At 37.0% G+C, this 23,241-nt stretch overlaps 1 protein-coding gene across 1 annotated transcript in view; it reads right to left on the bottom strand.

The window, feature by feature from the left end:
* LOC126234331 (uncharacterized) overlaps positions 1-22,703 on the bottom strand; it is a 198,931-nt gene extending 176,228 nt beyond the window's left edge. The window contains exons 1-2 of the mRNA XM_049943016.1: positions 22,576-22,703; positions 15,201-15,293 (exon numbers count right to left, since the gene is read on the bottom strand). Coding sequence (XP_049798973.1) covers positions 15,201-15,278 — 78 coding nt within the window. The 5' untranslated portion in view covers positions 15,279-15,293; positions 22,576-22,703. The remainder of the gene's footprint in view (positions 1-15,200; positions 15,294-22,575) is intronic.
* Between the last annotated feature and the right edge of the window lie 538 nt (positions 22,704-23,241).

Below are 23,241 nucleotides of genomic sequence, written 5' to 3'. Positions count from 1 at the left end.
TTGAGACAGTCATTTTTCCCTCGCTCTATTTTTGAGTGGAACAGGAGGAGAAATGACGAGCAGTGGTACAGGATATCCGATGCCACGCATCATACAGTGGCTTGTGGAGTATCTATGTAGATGTAGATGTGGAGAAGCCAGACTAACATTTGGTTCCTAAAGATGGTGGGCAGCAGTATTTTCAGTAATTACAGTGGTAACAGTTTGGATATCAGAGTGTAAACTGTTTTTCAGTTTGGTTAATGGACATGCAGCTTCTTTTTCCAAGGTCTTTTAAATGTGTTAAATCTTCGCAACATCGTAATCCACATGTCCATGCAAAGCAATGGAATTATCAAGATTCGTAAACGCTCAGTGAAGAAACAGAACCAAACCTTGCGATGTGTTTAGTGCTATGTAGAACATCGTCAAGAAACTGACTCAGATATTTTATCACCAATTAAAGGTTTTTTGGCATCTTTAGAAGATTTCAAATTTGTTTTCCTCTTGAACACATTTAACAAAATACTTACTCCAACCACTGTATTGTACAATATCCTTCAGAATCAAACAAATGAGATTTTGTACTGTGAATAGAAAATCCAAGAAACTCTCCATTCCATAACTGCGCTACTTGATGACTGTGAGCAAGTAGGAGAACCTTTGAAGAGGAAAAATATCAACTGTAATTGCATCTATTATGAACTGTTTCATAACAGTGATAGGCACTTGGATTTAAGATTTCAAGATTATTCTAAACTGAAAATTTTCAAAACAGGTATTTTACGCAAATTAATCAACAGGGTTCCGGAGACCTTTTCAAGTTCCAAACATCTACAACATACATACATAGACTGAAGTGACGAATGAAACTTTGTACCAAGGCTGGATCCCCTGCTCACTAGGCGGATGCACTAACCACTACTCCACCCTGTCACAGTGGCTTTGCACAACTGCACATGCTACCCTAGCACACCTCCCTCTTCAATCAAAATTCCCATTCCTACCTCAACCCACTTGGTATTCCCCCTATACTCAAAAAGCATTGCAGATTGCAGAGGCTCTCCAACTGTACCAGAATAGCAGGAGACCTGGGTTCAAGTCCAGGCCTCGATAAAAATTTTCATTTGTCACTTCAGTCTGCGTATATACACCATCATATAATTTCATTTGATTAAAGCACATATGCCTGGGTTTTAAGTAGGATACCCCATTTCGTTCAATGCTGAGGTGCTACTCCATTACAGTTGGAGAACATCTGCAATGCTGTTCAAGTTTTGGGGGAATACCATGAGGGCTGAGGCATTCAGATTGAGGACAGAGGCATAGTATTCAGTGCAGTTGTGCAAAGCCATTGTGCCAGGGTGGCCTAATGAACAGGAGACCTGGGTTTGAATCCTGGTCTTGGTAAAATTTTCATTCGTTGCTTCATTCTGCATAAAAACAACATAAATGTATGACATAATAAAAGGAATTATCCAGACTGTTACAGAGATAATACACTGTACTGTGTGGAAAAGGAATAGAGGGAAAAAATAGGCAAATATGGACTGGAGGAAAGAAATGGAAGAAGAAGGAAGCAATCTGATATGGCCCAGTAGATATCCTGGGGTAACACACAATTTATTAAATTTGTAAATAATTTTGGAGTAAAGGAGACAACACATCGGACAGTAGAAGCACTAAGTCAGCGCACACGAGCGAGCGCCCACACACACACACACACACACACACACACACACACACACACACACACTGTAGCTGCACAGGTGTGTGTGTGTGTGTGTGTGTGTGTGTGTGTGTGTGTGTGTGTGTGTGTGTGTGTGTGTGTGTGTGTGTGTGTGTGTGTGTGTGTGTGTGTGTGTGTGTGTGTGTGTGTTACAAGATGGCTGCCGAGTGAGATCATAGGTATTTTCTTTGTCCACTAAAGAACTTATTTAAGAGGAAATAGTATCAAATTTAAATTTTCTGTTTCATATATTGCTGTAGTGTCCATTATTGTTGCACAACTGAGTATTAGTGTCCCAGCAGAGCTTGTTCTTGAAAAAAAAATCGTGTTATCTGTAGTCCCAATAATCCCGACATAATCCAAAATTTTGTGTGACTTAAACACACAACATTCTATTCACATTTTCTTGACAGTGCAAAATTCATTAAAAAAGACAGCTACTAGTGTCATCAGTGTCTATCGTGCAATAAAAGTGTAACTAAACGTTTCTAAATGGTATTTAACTAACACATTTCATATTGTTTGCTAGTTAGATAGATGCGATCTAGGCCTAAATTTTCCAACTTATAAACGTTTAAAAACCTGACCAAACACACTTGATACATAAATTCTCTAAAAGCAAAGTAATTACTAATTCATTCTTCTGTCATTGTATCTCTAAATTAGTACAAAGACAACAACCACCACACATAAGACCTTTGTGTCATTTTTTGTTTACATACAGCCAATCTTGCATCCTTAACAAATTTAAAACATTCTTTAAACTTAATTATTCTTTTGAAACTGACCACGAGTGAGAAATGTGGGAGCTGTTGTAGGGTAATGAGTAGAGGGATTTGTTGCCAATCTTGTAGGAAATATTTTCACTGGGGGGGGGGGGGGGGATGCAGTGGGGAGAATGTTGGGAGAACAGAAGACACTCTCTCCTAGAACTGCAGAGTATGCAGTAGGAACATTTTCATTGGGGAACAGGAAAGGAAAATCTTTGCCCTTACGGCACAGTTGGAGGAAGCAAGGAAGGAACTGACAGGGATCAAGGGAGATAGGGGGGAGGAGGGTGGTTGGGAACTGGCAGCTGGTGGGAGGATAGGAAGAGAGAGAACGCGATCTGACAGTTTTATCATCAACACCAAAAACAGGTATCTACCACTGCCAGAGTTAAGTGGAGAAGAGCCTCAGGTAGAATAAGGAGCAGAAAACATGCAGCACACTTCAACCAAGGCCAAGAAGCCTAGGACTGTACAAAGTGTTAGGAAGAAGAAAGTGCTGCTGTGCTAGGTAGTAGCCATGGGTGAGGTGTAGGCCCTCAGTTACAGGAAAGTTTAGGGGCAGCGTACCAGACCACCAGTTACCTTCAAGCCAAATGCAGGGCTAAGTTATGTGGTAGAAGACCTAGGTCTTTATGTATGGACTTTACAAAAGAGGACCATGAAGTGATAGTGGGGGGGGGACAGTTTGGACAGGGACGGGGCATATGACTTAAGTGCTGACCTGGACAAGATAGCTTTCCTGACTCATGGCCCCAATGTACACTTTGTTGAGTTGTTCTGGCATCATGATCGGCCACACCTTGATGGAGCTGTGAGGCGAATCAATGTGGGGTTAGGGATGGCTCTCAGGGCGTCCAGCTTTGTCAATGTTTCTTTGGTGCCCTTCGGGGCTATCAACAGATGGTGTTTCACTAGGCATGGCCTACACATAAACAGGACTGGGAAGGGAAGATTGGTAAAGCTGATTCATGAAAGTATAGGGGGTGGATCTCGGGCCACACATGGTCAAATACCTGTTGTCATGAATAGGAAAAGTAAGTCTTTTTTAAAATAAATCCAGATAACAGGTTCCCCAGCCAAAAGAATATCTCCTGCACTTTAAAAAATACTGAAACAATCTCTCACAAGACAGATTTTAACACTTCAAATATCACACATGCCATGTGTCACAAAGAAAAACAAACAATTGGAAAGAGTGACATGGGCATTTCACAGACCTAACAATCCTCCAATTATGCAATCAATACAAATAAAATACAACTATTAGAAGTTGAGCTCCAATCTTTGACCTGCACAGTATTTTGTGTTGCTGAGCACTGGTGTAGAGAGACAGAAATCCAACATGTAGTGTTATCATTGTATGAAAAGGCAAACTCTTACTGCAGAACTACCTCAAGGGGTGGAGGATCATGCATTTATATCAGAAAAGGAACACAGTTCAAATCAAGACATGACCTCAGTACAGCAAGTGAAGGCAAACACATTGAAATATCAGCTATTGAATTAAGATGAGTTGATATCACCAAGAAATTAATCATTTGTGTGTGTACAGATCTCCCAGTGGTAGTGTGGACACTTTTTACAATAAATTAACACAAGTTCTAGATAAAGTCTCAAGTACAAAGGTCAACATTATTCTGTGTGGGGACATTAACATCAGCACCAATATCATAAATGACTCCATCTGCACCCTTATATATGTCCTTCAAAGGTTTGGCATGTCCCTATTGGTCAATAGTGCAACAAGAGTTACTACAATGACTGAATCGGTAATTGACCAAGTGGCTACAAATATGGACAAGAAAAAATGTGATGTAGCTGTAAAAGATCTTGGACTATCAGACCATCTCTGCCAAATAACAACAGTAAAATCAGCCATCAAATCATTCCCTAAACTACAAGCCTACAAATGACATCCATCACAAATCAAAATAAAAGATTTTTTAAAGGAACTAGCAAAACAAAGCTGGGATGAAGTGTATAAGGAAACCAATGTGAATATGAAATTCTCTAAATTCTCTACAATACTTAAATTGAACTTTGAAAAGGAATTTCCAAAAGTATGCATGTCTGTATCAACATCTCACAAAACCAGATGGATAACATCAGGTATTAGAAGTCCTCCAAACACTTAAATACCTCAGATCCATGGAAAAGAGTCTCAATGATCCAGAATTCTTAAATTTCTATCATAGATACAAAAAGATATACAGGAAGGTGCTGATTGCTGCAAAAAAGTCATTTAATGACAAAGTAATGTATAATGCAGAGAATAAAAGCAAAGCAGTCTGGGATGTTATAAAAAAGGAAATAGGGAGAGGTAAAGAAATGCAGAATAACATACTGCTAAGTGAGGGGGATAAGGTAATAAATGATCCACAACACTAAGCAAACTATGTAAATGAGCATTTTTCAAGTATTGCAGAGAAGTTACAGCAAAAATTCCCCATAACAAATATAACACCTGTAAATAATGTTGCACTAAATACAATGATGTTACTTCCAACCATAGAGAATGAAGTCAATAAAACTGTTCAAAAACTACAAAATAAAAAGTCAGTAGTCTTAGATGAAGTACCAATGTGTGTGTTGAAACAATTCATAGAGGTTATACTAGGCCCCTTAACAAATAATGAATGAATCTTTCACATCAGGGGCATTTCCAGAGCAGTTAAAACAGGCAAGAGTTGTGCCTTTGCTTAAGAATGGTAATGCAGAAGACATAGAAAATTACTGGCCGGTTTCCCTGCTGTCAGCATTCTCAAAAATAATAGAAGCAATTATGAAAGATGAAGGCAAAAATACGGAGTCAGCCATAGTAGAATTCACAAAGGTTGCACCTGATGCTCTTGACAAAGATGAGTGTGTCACATGTATATTTTTGGATCTTTATAAGGCCTTTGATACAGTTGACCACAAGATTCTATTAAATAAATGAGAAACATCAGGAGTAAGAGGGGTAGCTAATGACTGGTTTCGATCATACCTTGCAGATAGGGTACAAAGAGCAGAGATAACACGTACTTGAAATAGATTTAAACATTTAGTAAAACACTTATCAGAACTAAAATACATTAATATAGTGGTTCCGCAAGGTAGAATATTAGGACCAATACTATTCCTGATATACATCAATGACTTTCCCAGTAGTGTTACTCATGGTGAAAAAAATTCTCTTTGCTGATGACAGCAATATTATAGCCACTGAGAAAACAAGAGAACTCCTTGCAGAGAAAGCAAATGAAGCTCTCAAGGAAGTTTACAATTGGTCAATAAACAGTAAAGTGACATTGAACATAAAGAAAACTAATTTCAGTTTGAAGAGGGAACATGACAATGTTAAATTTAATGTAGATGGCACCTCTATAAATTGTGTAGCAAATGCAAAATTTCGAGGAATGAATATTGATTCTCAGTTGAAGTGATGTGAACACACAAAGTTGCTTGCAAACAGAATGTCATCAGTATGTTATGCCCTTCGAACCCTATCATCAGTGTGTAACATGCAGTGTCTTTTAGTTACATACTATTCATATGTACACGCAGTTCTTAGCTATGGCATTCTTTTTTGGGGAACAAATGCACAAAATATGAACACAATTTTCAAACTCCAGAAAAGAGCCATACGAATCATAAACAAATTCTGAAGGTGGCAGGGGTAAAATACAGGGAGCGAAAGGCTATTTACAATTTGTACAGAAACCAGATGGCAGTTATAAGAGTCAAGGGACATGAAAGGGAAGCAGTGGTTGGCAAGGGAGTGAGACAGGGTTGTAGCCTCTCCCAGATGTTATTCTATCTGTATATTGAGCAAGCAATAAAGGAAACAAAAGAAAAATTCGGAGTAGGTATTAAAATCCACGGAGAAGAAATAAAACTTTAAGGTTTGCCGATGACATTGTAATTCTATCAGAGACAGCAAAGGACTTGGAAGAGCAGTTGAACGGAATGGACAGTGTCTTGAAAGGAGGATATAAGATGAACATCAACAAAAGCAAAACGAGGATAATGGAATGTAGTTGAGTTAACTCGGGTGATGCTGAGGGAATTAGATTAGGGATTGAGACACTTAAAGTAGTAAAGGAGTTTTGCTATTTGGGGAGCAAAATAACTGATGATGGTAGAAGTAGAGAGGATATAAAATGTAGACTGGCAATGTCAAGGAAAGCGTTTCTGAAGAAGAGAAATTTGTTAACATCAAGTATAGATTTAAGTGTCAGGAAGTCATTTCTGAGAGTATTTGTATGGAGTGTAGCCATGTATGGAAGTGAAACATGGACGATAAATAGTTCGGACAAGAAGAGAATAGAAGCTTTCGAAATGTGGTGCTACAGAAGAATGCTGAAGATTAGATGGGTAGATCACGTAACTAATGAGAAGGTATTGAATAGAATTGGGGAGAAGAGGAGTTTGTGGTACAACTTGACTAGAAGAAGGGATCGGTTGGTAGGACATGTTCTGAGGCATCAAGGGATCACCAATTTAGTACTGGAGGGCAGCATGGAGGGGGAGACCAAGAGATGAATATACTAAGCAGATTCAGAAGGATGTAGGCTGCAGTACATACTGCGAGATGAAGCATCTTGCACAGGATAGAGTAGCATGGAGAGCTGCATCAAACCAGTCTCAGGACTGAAGACCACAACAACAACAATAACATCAACAACAAAAACACCATGTATTTCTTTCTTTCACTGTTATAATGTGACCTGAGAATTTCATTTATTTCCTTCCAGGCTTGGATTTCATAAGATTAATCATGACTCTACATTTTCAAACCTTTTCAGCATCTCCTCCATTACTGTTAGATGTTAATCTCACGCGACTGGAACAGAAAAGGGAGGTAATGACATTGGCACGTAAAGTGCCCTCCGCCACACACCGTTGGGTGGCTTGCGGAGTATAAATGTAGATGTAGATTTCTGGCAATATCAATAATGATACCTGAAGATAGCATCCACCAAGTTTTTTATTGGGAGGAGTTCTTGAAATGAAGTACTATTTGATATGAAAAGGTTGGTGTGGTTTAATGTTTATCTTGCATGGTGACCCAAGTTTACCACACACTTCTTCAGAAAAAAACCCTTCGGTATTTTATTAGCGTCTTTGACATTTGTTGTGTTGCAACCGACCTTAACCCTTACACAGCTGCAACTTTCCTCTGGACCTGTTATTTGCAATTTCCAATTTCTTCTGTACTTCATTTTTTGTACATATATTCTTCTTGCTCTTCTCTTGCATGCTATAGATTTTCAGATGTTACCAGTTCTTCCTGCAGATCTTAGCAAATTTTGGCACATAATTTGGTACATTCTCCCTTTTGAAACTAGTTACATATATCCCCCTCCATTGCATAGTCTCATTTTGTTCATATCAAAATCATGTTCCACCTTATCCATCCGCTCAGTTGTGATGATAAATTTTACACTTGGGTACACTATTACAATGCTACTACTTCATACTGTCTTCTGTCTTTTGTAACATCCACCAATACTTGACTTTTTATACAGCTACTTCCACAAATAATTGTCTGGCTTACGCTAAAGCTGATAGCTGGAAGGCTTGGAATATCAGCCTTTTGAATTCACCCCCCCCCCCCCCCACACACACACACGCACGCACAACTCTATGCAAACTGGGTCAAAGAGCCCTACTACTTCCTTACCGTAGATATGCTGACTGATAATTGGGTTAACTATCTCTGGTTCAACAATTTCCTTTTCTTCTAGCAGTTCCTCTTGGTCTTCTTTAAGTCCCTTTGTCCTTATAATTTTTATTGATTTAATCTGCCATCCCTCTACAACAATTCCAAGACAGGGCTTAGCTTGAACTAAGCTATGTTTCTCTTGTTACAATTCCTCTCCCTGTTGTTTTCACATTTTTGACTAAACATTTTGTCTTCTCTTGGTGTAAAAAGTCATCTATATCTGTACCCCTTCCATTCTTCCTATCTCCAATTTTCCTCGTTGGTTATAATTGTTTCTTGCTTGGTATCCAATACTATCTCCATTTTCACTAATCCTTCTTCCTCAATTTACACTCATCTTCTGCATGGTCGATCTGCTGATTTGACGATCTGTTCCACATATGTTACAGTAATATTGCTGTCTTACACCCAGTGCATTACGTCTTTGAATGGACTTTCTGAACAGTGCTTTTGTTCCAATAGCACTTCCCCACTCTTACATGGCTGGTGAATATTAGTTTTTATTAAGCCTTCCTCTTCGCTTTCTGACCATCACTTTGCTATGAAGGTATTCTCAAAATGTCTTATACATTATCTTGTCGTTTTGTAGATGCTGTATCTAGTTTGCTGCTTCCTCCTCTACCAATCTGTCAACAAAGCAAATATTTTGCTGAATTTTCTTCATTGGGAACCACACACATACAAGTGCATTTTGAATTAATATTTTGATGATGACATGTCCTTTAAATGTTGGATGTTTAATGACTTTTTTCACCTTTGCATTGAAGTTTTGTAATAATATGACAGGGTGTAACCAACCTTTGGCATTAAATCTGTGAAATGGATTGCTTTTTATAAATTCCATTTGTGACTACATGCCACAACAGCATTCATATTATACTTCCTGGTACATTGAAACTGTGTGCTGGACTGAGACTCGAACTCAAGACCTTCATATTTTATGGGCAAATGCTCTAGAGCACTTGCCCGCGAATGGCAAAGGTGCAGAGTTCATGTCTTAGTTCACGTCTGGAACCTCCATATCATGACCAGCATCACCATTACTATGACTATTACTACTACTACTACAGTGATATAGAGCATTTGCCCACAAGCGACAAAGGTCTCGAGTTTGAGTCTCAGTCCAGCACACAATTTTAATCTGTCGGGAAGTTTCATATCAGTGCAGCAGACATATCAGAGCACACTCTGCTGCAGAGTGAAAATTCAGTCTGGAAACATTCATATTACTTCATTTAGGTCCCTCTTTTTTGGAAAAATTCATGTTCAGTGACTACAATATCTTCTTTAGTCTTACTCTGTACTGTTTCCAATGAACTTAATCATGCTTTCACCATCTTTTCTATTGCCACAATCTTGCTCTCATTTTCCAGGAGAGATTCTTCTATTTTTGATTTGGCCACTGTCAGTAATTTTTCTATGTTGTTTATTTGTGTTCTGTGTTTTCTTAATTTATCCTGCTACTCGTTATTTGCTGTTACTTGTGCTCTGAATCATTTTTCTTGCTTGTGAGATACTTGTTCTACTTTTTTGATATGTGTCTCAGGCTTTTTTAGTATAGCATTCTAGCAACCTATTAATTGCACTGTTCTACAAAAAAAACCTTTTTTTCTATTTCTGATAAAAATTATTGTGATCCTAGTTGTAATTTGAGTGCTGAATTGAAAACTGTTTTTGGTTTTTTTCTGTCAGGGATAGTTTATGAGTAATCGCATTTTTATTTCTCTTTTCAGTTTCTGATATAGTGCAGCAAACGTGAGGTGAAATTCGACAAACAAATGCACATCTTTATGATGTTATAGGTTCATCACATTAATGGAGGGTGGGATCTAACATATAACACAGTAACCTTTGTGTATACACTTTGAAGCATTTATTTGACATGAAAAATTACAGAAAATTGACAAACAATGAGGCACTGCCTTCTAATGCACATCACTTTTTTCTCTTGTATTGTGAATCTTTCTTCTCTCGAATGATATTCCAGCAATAATCTGCTAACATAGAAGGTACCCACTTCCCTTCATAGTGCTTTTCTATGGTAGAAATGTCTTTATGGAATCTTTCCGCCTGTTCATCCGATACGTCACTAAAACTCTCTGTGAAGTAGTCCAGATGAGAGTCCATCATATGTACCTTTCAAAGACATATTGCACCCCAAATCCTGATATGCTTTGATCATATCCTTTGTAGTTAGTAGCTCTTCTTCTTCCGAGGAAGTTTTCCGACATCATCTTGAAACAGTCCCATGCGGTTTTTTCTTTATCAGTTAAACATGCTTCAAAATTTGCATCTTTATGCAGCTCTCTGATTTGTGGGTCCACAAATACACCTTCCTTTATTTTTGCAGCTGAAAGACGGGGTAATTTGGTAGCTAGATATGCAAACCCACAGCCTGTTGGATCCATGGCCTTCACGAATTGTTTCATCAGGCCAAGTTTGATGTGAAGCGGTGGAAGTAGTATATATTCAGGAGCTACCAGACTTTCACGTTGTACATTCTTTTCGCCAACTTTCCCTCTTCGCCTAGGCCATTTCTTTTTCACGTAGTGAGAATTTTGGTCTCGACTATCCCACTCGCAAAGAAAACAGGCATACTTTGTGTAGCCTTGTTGCATTCCCAGTTCCATAGCAATTACCTTGAAATCTGCACATATTTTCCATTTGTGTTCATTGTATTTTAATGAATTTAGCATCCTTTGTACGAATTCGTAATTCTCTTTTGTCAAACTAGTGTAAGATACTGGAACAGAGGGTATTTTATTTCCGTTATGGAGCAAAACACCCTTCAGACTTGTTTTCGATGCATCTATGAAAAGTCTCCACTCCAGTGAAATATACGTGAAGTTCAGCACTTTCATCAGGCCAGCAGCGTCATTGCAAAATGTCAGTGCTTCGTCAGTTGAAAAATAAGAAATAAAGGCATGTTCTCTGTGCATGAACACACTGATTTTAGTACTTTGGTGCAGTAGATTATACTTTTGTAATCTTGAACCAAGCAGCTGCGCCTTTTGTTTACTTAGTCCTAGATCACGTACTAAATCATTTAAATCTGCCTGTGTTAACAAATGTGGCGATGACTCACTTGTGCAGTGATATAAAGAATCATCATCTGTGATTTCTTCAGTACTACTTATTTCACTGTCACTCAGAATTTGACCTCGAGCTCTTGAAGGTACTGGAAGGTTGTCGGAATGCTGAACTGGCATTCTCGCTGAAGGCAGATCTGGGTAAACAATGTGCCTCTTCGACTTTTTGCTTGTAAAACACTGAATTTTTGTTAGACAGAAATAACAATCAGTAACATGGCCCTTAGGCTCCCTCCACACCATGGGAACAGCAAACAACGCCACATTCTCTTTACCTTTCCACCACTGAATTAGTTTGCAGTAACATGTAGCACAACAGAAATGTGGTGCCCATTCTTTATCTTGGTCTCCTACCTCTACTCCAAAGTAATGTTTGTATGCTTTCTTTATGTCTGAAGAAATTTTCTTCCTATTTCTGGCAAAAGTGAACTTCCCACAGATGTAGCAGAAGTTTTCCGGCTTATATCGACATCCACGATGACGTGAAATTTCTGCCAATTTAAAAATACCACTTTGGTAATACACCTGTATTAAATTAATAGTAGGGAACTAGAGGAACGCTGATGTGTAAATACAAGCAGTCGTTTTACCTTCAGCACCATGCTCAATCAGTTTACACACAGGAACTAAAATATTCAACCGTGCTCAGAAATATGACAGTCACTTGTCAGCCAAAACACCCACTTGTTAAGACTGACACAAATTGCGGCTAACACCTCTGTTGTAAACTCGATGCAACTGCCCCTAGGAGGCGTGAAGCTTTACTGCCGAGGCAGCGACCGGCTGTCGCCGTTCGAGTTAATGAGATGTTTCAGGTGGTCTTAATGACATAGGTGTATAGGTGTGGCAGCGGTAACCTAATGATGTCTGATTCTTCTCACCTGCTGTTGCACAAGAAATTATCACGTTCTATCACTACTGGATGCGGCAACATAACCGTATTTCTCTATAACGTCTCTGTGTTTACCATGAATTGTGAATATACATATCTATACGTATTACATAAAAAGTATCCCTGACAACGATATTTTGTTTACATATTTGAATTTCCCACGGTAAAATGGTCTAGAAGCACATACTTTAATATCAGAAATAGAACCCATGTCGAACAGTGTTGTTAATATTTTTTTTTTCCTAATCACGTCTTAAATCATCCAGCTCTCCCTTGGAAACTATTCTGAATTTCTGTTAATTTTTGTAGTAATTGCTACCTTTGCCTCCTTGCTCTATTTCCATGACTTCTTGTTAACTTCAACAATATTAATGATCTTAAAACCTGTGCTGAAAATACACTCACTCACGCAACATATTGGTTCAGAGCAAATGGTTTCCTGCTAAATGAAAATAAAACTCAGCAGATAATCTTCACTCTAAGAGACAAGCCACTATCTGATGACCCTAGTACTGTTAAATTCCTGGGAGTTTATTTAGACGAAAAGTTATCCTGGGGCCAACATGTAAACTATATTAGTGGTAAGCTATCTAGAGTACTTTATTTATTAAGACAACTCAGAAATTGTGTACCTGATTATCTTATTTTGCATTTTTCCAAAGTATAATATCCTATGTCATTTATCTTGTGGGGTAACTGTAGTCATATACATGACATCCTATTATTGCAGAAGAAAGCCATTAGGATAATTACAAATTCTTCTCATAAGGCTCACTGCAAACCCTTATTTGCTAAACAAAAAATTATGACAGTAATAAACCTCTATATATATACAATGTCTTAATCTTTACGAATAAGAACCTACAAGATGTGAAACGTTGAGAAAATGTACATTATTACAACACAAGAAGCATCAAACACATATACACGCCATACCACAGATTATCAAAATCAATAAATAGCTATGAAGTCACAGGGCACAAACTATTTAATAGGCTGCCATTTGCTATACAGGATCTTCCTGAACATACATTCAAAGAAAGACTGCATGAATGGTTTATTGCCCACCCGTTCTATGATATCAATGAATTCTTCAACTGTAAACTGCAGTAATCCAACAGATGACCTACCGTACATTTATTGTAATATAAGCTAAAATATTTCAGTAGTCAATACCTTATCACACTGTATTATAAATTGTATCTTCATGTGACATTGTCAATTGCTGTAATGGCCTAAAGACAATAAAATCTTTATTATTATTATTATTAACCACATTATGTACATCTACATCTACATACTACATTACTCTGCAAACCACCATGAAGTACATGGCAGTTGGTATGTCTCATTGTACCAGTGAACAGGGTTGTTACCATTCCAGTCACAAATGGAATGCATGAAGGATGATTATTCGAATGCCCTTTGTGTGTACTGTAATTATTCTAATCTTATCCTCACAATCCCTATGTGAGCGACACATAGGGGGTTGTAGTATATCATCATCCAAAGCTCGTTCTTGAAACTTTGTTAGTAGACTTTCTCAAGATTGTTTACGTCTATCTTGAAAAGTCGATCTTCAAGAGTCTGCCAGTTTATTTAACTCAGTATCTCTGTGACACTTTCCTATGGATCAAACAAACCTATGACCATTCGTGCTGCCCTTCTCTGTATACATTCAATATCCCCTGTTAGTCCTATATGGTATGGGTCCCACACACTTACGCATATTCCAGAATTGGTCGCACAAATTTCCTTTGTAGACTGATTATGCTTCTCACTATTCTACCAATAAATCGAAGTCTACTCCATATGACTGTCCTTTTGACAATAAGTGTGTGGTACTGAGTCAATTGTTTTTCAGAAATAAAGAAATACTGTGTCTACCTGACTACCTTGATCCATTAGAGGGATCTGTGAACTAGATTATGGCTAGAAGAGGGGCTATCTAAGCCATAAATCTGGTATAGAATCTGATAGGGATTCCATCAGGCCCTGGAGCTTTGTTCAATTTTATCATTTCTGTATCTACTGACATTCCTTTTGTTAGCATCTTCTCTTCCTTTACTTCGACTCCTTCCTGCCATACATGCCGAAATGATATACTGAAATCTTCTACTGTAAGAGAGAAGTGCCCTAATTTAATCCTCATACCACTGAAAAGATGAGCGAAATAAGTATTAGTGTCAGTGGTATTGAGAAACAGCTGAAATTGTTAAAACTGAACAAAGCTCCAGCTCCAGTTGGAATCCGCATAAGATTCTATACTGAATTGGTGGCTGTTAGTCCCTCTTCTCACTATAATCTGTTGTGGCTGTTTCACCATCTGCAAAAAAGGGTAGTAGAAGTGATCCACAAAACTACCATCCAATATCTTTGACATCCATTTGCTGTAGAATCTTAGAACATATTCTGAGCTTAAACCAAGTGAGCTGTCCTGAACAGAATGACCTCCTCCATGTCAACCAGCATGAATTCCGAAAACATCAATCATGTGAAACCCAACTCACACTTTTCTCACATGACATACTGAAAGCTTTTGATCAAGGCAGACAGGTAGATGCAGTATTTCTTAATTTCTGAAAAGTATTTGACTCAGTACACTCCTACACTTACTGTCCAAAGGATGATCATATGAAGTATCAAGTGAAATTTGTGACTGGACTGAGGACTTTTTTTTAGGGAGGATGCAGCATGTCATCTTGGATGGAGAGTCATCATCAGGTGTAGAAGTAGCTTCGGGTGTGCCCCAAGTGTGTTGGGATCTTTGCTGTTCATATTGTGTAATAATGACCTTTCAGGCAATATTAATAGTAACCTCAGGCATTTTTCAGATGATGCCGTTATCTGTAGTGAGGTACCGTGTGAAAGAAGCTGCATAAATATTCAATCAGATCTTGATCAGATTTCAAAGTTGTGCAAAAATTGGCAACCTGCTTTAAATACTCAAAAATGTAAAATTGTGGACTTCACAAAAAATTCTGACAATTTTTAAGAAAATAATGTATAATAATAATAATAATAGTTAACTCACCAATTCAACAATAGCTATTAGCATTGTGCTCTGACGAAGCGTGAACACCGAGCAGCAGTTGCGCATTGGGACAACCATCTTCAGTTATATTTTCTGGAACATAGCACCATTATAAACTGCAAAAACTATCCTAACAGCTTTTCATACATATTCACTGCATACAGTTTAGTATTCTAACAAACTTTTATTGCAAACTTATTTAAATTTAAGTGATTCAAAGAGATAACACGGCATTAGACAAATTTTCAGTGGGGGGATTCTTTTGGTTTACATGGTAAATCACTAGACACGTACATCAATTTATAACCAATTGTAAAATCATTTTGGCTCTTAATTTATGTCATGAGACAAATAATGAATTCTACCCCAGTTTTCCACTACAAAATTCTGCAAGAAGTACAAACAATTGTGTGAGTGCACAATGCTATGCCAAGATGATCCCAAATGACTGTTGAAGTATCATACCAGTGACAGGGGTAGGGTGAACAATGATTACGTGCATCAGCGGTTGTGGAGTAGTGCACATTTTATTGCCTTTCTGCACCAAGACGAGTTCCATGTGAAGCAAAGGAACTGCTCAACAACCTTGATGCAAGGCTTGTGAATGGGACTGACCCAAAAAGAACATGTGGCCAGCCTAATTTTCTCATACTAGACTGCACCAACTGTCTTCAAGTATGAAGCACTAGTAGACCTACACAAACCTGGGGTCCAACGAATATTCAATAAAAATTGCTCCTTCATATCTAGTGCCTGATGCAATTTAAAATGTTGAATGCTTTAAGAAAAATACCTTCCAATTCTTTTATTAGGTAGAATAATAATTCAAAATGAGACACAAAAACTTTTTAATCTTCCAAATTTGAAGTAATCACCATAAATCTAAGTATTCGAAAGTCGAAAATACAGTGTCACTAGTTGAAATGCCCTACCTCCAGGAACTTAGTGGTAGTTGCAACTGTTGTTTAGGTGCTGCAAAGCTGGACAAAAAGCAGAATACTGAAAAATCACATGCAGATAAGGAGCACTGAATAGGGTTCCTTGTAAGCATTTTACTTCTTGTGTGTAATATACAAAACTGAATTCATTTAAAATAGGGTCATTCCATGTCAAATCAACACACTTTAAATAAAAATTTGACCTCACCTCCTTAGATTTTGCTGAAAGTTGGTATACTTTATATGCTGAAACTAAGAAAAATACTAACTTTCAATTTTTTACCTCAAGCCATTCCTGAAATATGGGCATGTAAACTTTTCAAAAACTGGCCAAAAATGTGTGAACAGACTTTTTTTAAATTGCTCAAGAAGCTGCCCTAATTGAGCTAGAGAGCTGGTAAAGGCATCATTTTTCAGCATTTTTCATGCTCTTTCCAGGGAGACACAACAAAACATATCTTCTAATTAATAACCTTTTTCAAAATACTGCTTAATATTTTGATTTAATTTTTTTTACAAAAGTACATAATTGAAAATTTTCAAAATATTTCCATAACTACTTCATACTATTGTAAATCACATGGCAAAATATAAATGTGGGATGATGATGGGTTCATTATTAAAAAAAATTATTCCGGACTCATGCTTTTCACTAACAGCCAGTTTGACCAAATTGACCTTTAACAAACAGGAATTTCAATAAAATATACTGAAAGGTAAGTACAAAAGTACTAGAAATATCAAAATATCACCTTTGTGAAACAAAGCTAAACAACATTTTCTATAACTGATTGCTTATTTTTTTAGTTTCTTACAGTTTAAACTAATAGTCTATTAACGGGCAAAACGAAATGTTGAGTGTGGGACCTATACCTTAGATTTAAATAAGGTGTGAAAAACATGTAAGTAGACTATTGATGTAACACTTCTGGTCCAAAAATGCACATTTCATTAGCACAGACTTTAGCCACTGTATGAAGGCTTAAAGTCTTTACAATCATTCAGAGACTGGAGCCACTGTTGAGAGGGTATAAGACTGTTACTTTCTAAGGCTTAGTGTGCCTACAGCATTGTTGAGCACTGTGGCTTTAGTGCAAATCAGTTATTACCTCTGTGCTGACCAGTTTGTATCAAGTATATTTAATAGTTCATTTACAAGTAAATCTATAAATTGTAGAAGAGTTTATAAGTGGTTTTTGTATAAATATGGAACCAAGTAAAAAGTGCAGTGCTGTAAGAGTGCTGTGTTGTAATCCATTGAAGAAGTCAAACATTTTAATTGAGACAGAAAAAAACTGATAAATGTCACAGCATGGATGCCTAAAAGTGTTGAAGATTCTTCTGGATCAGTTATAATCATCCCAGACCAAGACCCTCACTTCACTGGTTGTTCAAAAACTTAACACATCACTTCAAGAAATAGGTGAGTCCCCAATTGATAAGAAAAAAAGTAACATCTAGGCGTTACGCCAAATCAAAAGTGAAAAAAAAAAAAAAAATCTCCTCCTCAGTGACACGTAAAATTTTTGTTGCTGCTGAAACTTCTCCGTCGGATACTGATGAATCTGTTCTTCAAAATCTCAAAACAAACTTTAATAAATCTATAAGTACAGCAAAAAAACTAATAAAGTTTTGATTTGAGAGCAGTTACCCAATAAATTGTCTTGGAACTTCACAGATTACATTTTAATAAAGTTTACCTGAAAAGTGGAGTGTCAGGAAAATAATGAGGTAATTTAATGCTCCTAATTACATTGTTCGGCAGTCCAAAAAAATTTTGAAAGAGAGAGGATTCATGGAAGGTCCAAACCCAAAACCAGGGAAGTGTTTACCAACAGAAACTGTCAAAACTGTACATTCATTTTATGAAAATGATGAAGTTAGAGAGGTATTAAAGATTGTGTGACAATTACAGAAACAAGTGGAAGTAAAACAAAAATATCAAAAAGACTTATTTCGTGTAACCTTAAAGAAGCTTACAAACCTTTTTAAAGATAAGTTTCCTAAGTTGAGACTGAAAGATTGTGTATTTACTGGCTCACCAAAATATAAAATTAATGCTAGAAAATGCCAAACTAAATACAGTATCAAACACCAGCTTAAACAATTGTAAGCAGTGCATTGCAAAAATGCTTTGCAACCCATCATCAGTTGATTGCAACATGGGAAACTGTGAATATTGCCCAGGAGAAACTGCCATACTTAAAATTTTACAAGACTCTTTTGATGAAAACTTAATTGAATGAGTTCAGTTCTGACAGTGGCTGTCAGTTGACCGCTGTAATCTGGAAATTGTTCAAAAAACTTCTGAAGAATTCATGAGGGGGAAAAAAAAGAAGCCAAAGAACTTGATGAAGTGAAAATAATTTTTCTTCATCCATGTGGACCAGCTAAGTCATTCTCCTATCCTGCACGTGCAGATGTCCTGTGGGTGTTAGTTGTGGATGTTCTCACAAAAGTAAATCCATTTACTCTGACAGAGAGAAAATACATTCTTAATGAAAGTGATGTAAACCAAACCCAGTTGGCTTTATTAAAATGTAATCTGTGAAGTTCCAAGACAATTTATTGGGAAACTGCATTCAACTCAAAACTTAATTTTTTCTCAGGTTAGTGTTAATGTATATTTTATAGAAAGTTGTTTCAAAATTACTGTTAGTACCTATTGTGTTAAATTTAGCTCAAAAACAAGCATTTTGTATTTAATTTTTTAAATAGTGTCATTCCAAACATCATGGACCAGAAGTATTATGTAAATACTTGTAATTTTTCATACTTTATTTCAGTTTGTAGTTAAATGCTCAAACTTTTTTGTTTTATCAGTTAATATACTGTTAGTTAAGTTGTATGAAATTAAAATAAACAACCAATTATAATGCTGATTAGTTTTGTTTTAATAAGGTGATGTTTTGATATTTAACACTTTTTTTTTACTTACCTTTCAGTATATTTTAATGGCATTCCTGTATGTTAACAGCCAGTTTGGTCAAACTATGGCTGTTAGTGAAAAACAGAGTCCAGAATATTTTTTTTTAACAATGAACTCATCATCATCCCACATTTACATTTTGCCATGTGATTTACAACAGTATGAAGTAGTTGTGGAAATATTTTGAAAATTTTCAATTATGTACTTTTTGTAAAAAAAATTAAATCAAAATATTAATTAGTATTTTGAAAAAGGTTATTAATTAGAAGCTATGTTTTGTTGTGTATCCCTGGAAAGAGCATCCAAAATGCTGCAAAATGACATGTTTCCCAGCTCTCTAACTCAATTAGGGCAAGCCCTAGGGCAATTTAAAAAACATCCATTCACACATTTTTGGCTGGTTTTTGAAAAGTTTACATATTCATATTTCAGGAATGGTTTGAGATAAAAAATTGAAATTTGGAATTTTTCTTAGTCTCAGCACCCACTATAAGTATACTAAATTTTTGGCAAAATCTAAAATGGTGAGGTGAAATAGGTGTGTTGATTTGACATGGAATGACCCAATACCGCCTTGAAAGACTACATTCTCTGGTTTAAAAGGTCTGACATACCATCACTGAGTCCACATCAAAAATAACAGAAGGAGAGGAAGAAAGCTACAAACATGGAAGACATTCACGGAAGCGACACACACAGAGCTGTCCCAGGATATCATACCTCCACATAATGTTGTAGGCCTTTTAAAAGTCAAAGAAAATACAGGCATTAGGTTATGCCTGTTGTATATGTGCCTCCAGAATGACCTGAGAGACAATGGTGGGATGAAATGTTCTTAATTTACACTGTAAATGGTGAAGGAAATGCCTGGATTCAACAAACCAGACAGTGCAACAGTTCCAAGATCTTTCCCACTCAGTTAGCAGTCCTAATGTCAACATTATGATAGTGACATTTCTGTAATGACCTGCCATTTTACCATATAAATGACTGTGTACTATTTGAATTCCTTGATGAATTTCTTGATGAAAGGCAACCTCTTACATCTACACTCAATGGAGCGTAAATCAACAATTCAGAATATTTTTCATACTCCCTGCAACACAAGCATATCTTCCATCCACTGACATTTCCAAAATGTATTATCTACAAAACAACAACACTGAAGAGCCAGGTTTATGCTGAAAATCACTCTGCTTAACAATTACTTTTAGTCATACAAAATTCTGTCAGGTAAGTGGAAGTGCTATTCCTGTTAAGTTACCTACTAGTCTGTAATTGTCAGACTATTCCAAATTTTACATTCATGCTAAACAGCAAGGAGGCTAAAAGCAGTTACTTGATGAGAATTTTAACCTCGATCATGCTCGAGGGATCCCTTACCACATAGGGCAGTGGTGGTCTTTCCCAAGTAACATAGCGACTGCAACAGAGATTGCTCACAAGCACTCACTCACTGGGCTTGACCTGTAACCTACCAACACGAATTATCTCAGAAGATCCTATCCACAAGTTTAATAAATGTGGTTTGCAAAAAATGAGGACGGTTTTACTAGGATGATTCAATAAAGACTTCACAGACAGCACATTACTACATTGCATTTTAGATTTCACATCCATGTATTTGAAGAAGTGACGGAACACGTGCCCATAAAAATTCATCATTCTCTTGCGTACATTGTCTGTGATCTTCTCCACCTCATTGTTTGGATCTTCATTTTTCCTCTTTTATATGTACCCGTACGTAACACTGTTTCTTTCTTGTGGTCTGAGTGTTTCCTTAACAATTTTCTTTCCTTCTCCTCTGTTTCTTCCATTTCTCCTTTCTTACTCACTATGGTGCTTCTGACTTAACAACCATGGTGTACAGTCTAATCTTTGGATTGTAGGAACAGATGTAATGGCTGGGAAGCACACAGAGAAATGGTTCAATATGTAACGAGATCAGAAGAAATAAGCATACAGCTAACGGAAGAAGAGAGACTGTTCTGTAAGAGTATTATCTTAGTAGGTACACCAATGCTGAATGAAGAGGCATCCTTAAAACCTTCTCGACAGCCTGCATTGAAGGAAACAGTATCACCCTTTGTGGAACATAGAAAGCATATGATGAGCGGTTCGAGACACCAGTATGCTAAAAGAATTATATGTTGAATTGAATTGAATTTTATTTGATCCTGTAAGATTACATTGTGTACAGTAAATGTACGTGTAATATAGGACATGTCAAAGAATTAACATTCATTAGGCTATCACTTACGTAAAAACGTTATCAGCAGAAGTCTAGGAGAATGCAACAGGTAAGGTATGTAAAATGCTGCTGAGGGTGAAACTGTAGTCACATGTTGGTAAATCAAGTGAACAGACCACATAATCATTTGAATGACTTCAACTTCAAAACAGTGTTTACAAGTGACAGAAGATAATATGAATAAGTAATCTGGTAAACTGTATAGGTTCTGAGAACAATATATAATGATATTTACCATTTTTTCAGTATTTATATTTAATGGCTATTACTTTCTCTTTTAATGTTCATTTCTGCACTACAACTGCCTTTGTCTTCCACTATTGTCGGCCTACATTGTCACTCTTAACAGTGTAGACTCTACACTGACACATCACATCACAAATAATTGTGAGAATGTTAATTAAGTAGCATGAAAAAGTTGGCAGCATAATACACTTGAATATAGAATACAAATGATATTAAGTAACCCTAAATTCTACCTAATATAACCGGTTGCCGTGACTCTGGCAAATAATTCTGAACATTACGACTATATCTACAACCCATAAGAAACTGGCGATGAAGCAGTCGTGTACAAATTTTTATTATGAAGGCATTATTGATTCTGGCGAAATAGAATATCAGAACTTATGGGAGGTGTAGGATGGGAGGTAATGGATGCTCATAATAGATGAAACAATATGATTAATCCCAGTCCACGTCGTCAGCGCTGTTTCCCCATTTTCTTTCACTAAAGACAATAGATTCTCCTGATATGACGATGTCTATACAACACAACAGTTGTCTACAGGCAAATAAATATGAAAAAATATGAAAATGAGGAGACATACTTCGGTATCCTGACATACGTTCAAATATAAGCTCATGTACATTCTATGGAAAACCGTGCTCTTTACTTAAGTTGTTCGAGGAGTTCTCATCAGCTATCTACAAAGTTATTAAGTTAAACACAACTGTGCAAAGACATTTGACGTACATGGTGAGCAATAACATTCTTTTCCTCTTATTTTTACTGCTTGTAACGTAATTATACTCCACAGAATTGCACATTGAAGAATAGCGCAAATGCTTTTGAAAACAAGACTGTTTTCTTTCATTCCTCCACCTTCAGTTTGGCTCTAATCAATGATGACCGGAAAGAGTACCGGTAGTACGAAGTTAAGGAATGCATTTTAATGATATCTCGAATGTCAGGGTAACATGTCGTTTGGATTGAAGGCAACTAAACTGTTCGCAACAATGCGCTCGCGGTTTTACCTTGAGCTCTGTCAGTTTAATTTGTGCTGCCTCGCTTCCACACCTCACTCCCCCGCCATGTGCGCTGTCAGTTGCCTTCTGCTTGTGGATAGTCTCCTCCGTAATCAATAAGCGAGCTTCTCTGTGACGTCACGCGCATACTGCACTTCAGCTGTTTGTTGCACACTAGCGGCGCAACAACGGCTACTCGCTGCACTGTTCTCCCGCAACATCGTTGCACGTTTGTTATCTACATATTCAAAACCCTTATGCTACATTCGATAATGCAGTGCAACAAGAAAATGCAAAATTGTATACATCTATACGGTATACATCGTAATTAATTATTCATACCTCATTCTCATGTGAAGGGTGAAATATGTACTGCGCTGAAAGAGATATATGCCAACGTGAAGTTCATATGGCTATTCATCTCAATGCTGCACAACACTTCCGTGACGTTTTAGTGACTAGTGCTTTCTTTTTTTAATTCTTCAATAATGAAATTAGAGGCAAGTGTTGAACTTAATAAGATGTAGCGTACATCTTCACGAGTAGAAGCACTGCCAAAAATTCTGTTACATCAATCGCCCTATGACTCTCCTATAAGACTCAAAAAAACAGTTCTTCGCGTTCCGGTCTACCAATTATTCCGTCCACAACTCAAAGAAACATGCAGCGGGTCTT

This window comes from Schistocerca nitens, chromosome 2 (assembly GCF_023898315.1).
Source record: "Schistocerca nitens isolate TAMUIC-IGC-003100 chromosome 2, iqSchNite1.1, whole genome shotgun sequence".
Classification (NCBI taxonomy): domain Eukaryota; kingdom Metazoa; phylum Arthropoda; class Insecta; order Orthoptera; family Acrididae; genus Schistocerca; species Schistocerca nitens.
Note: the sequence above shows the minus strand (reverse complement) of the source record. Positions and strands in the feature narration are given on the sequence as shown.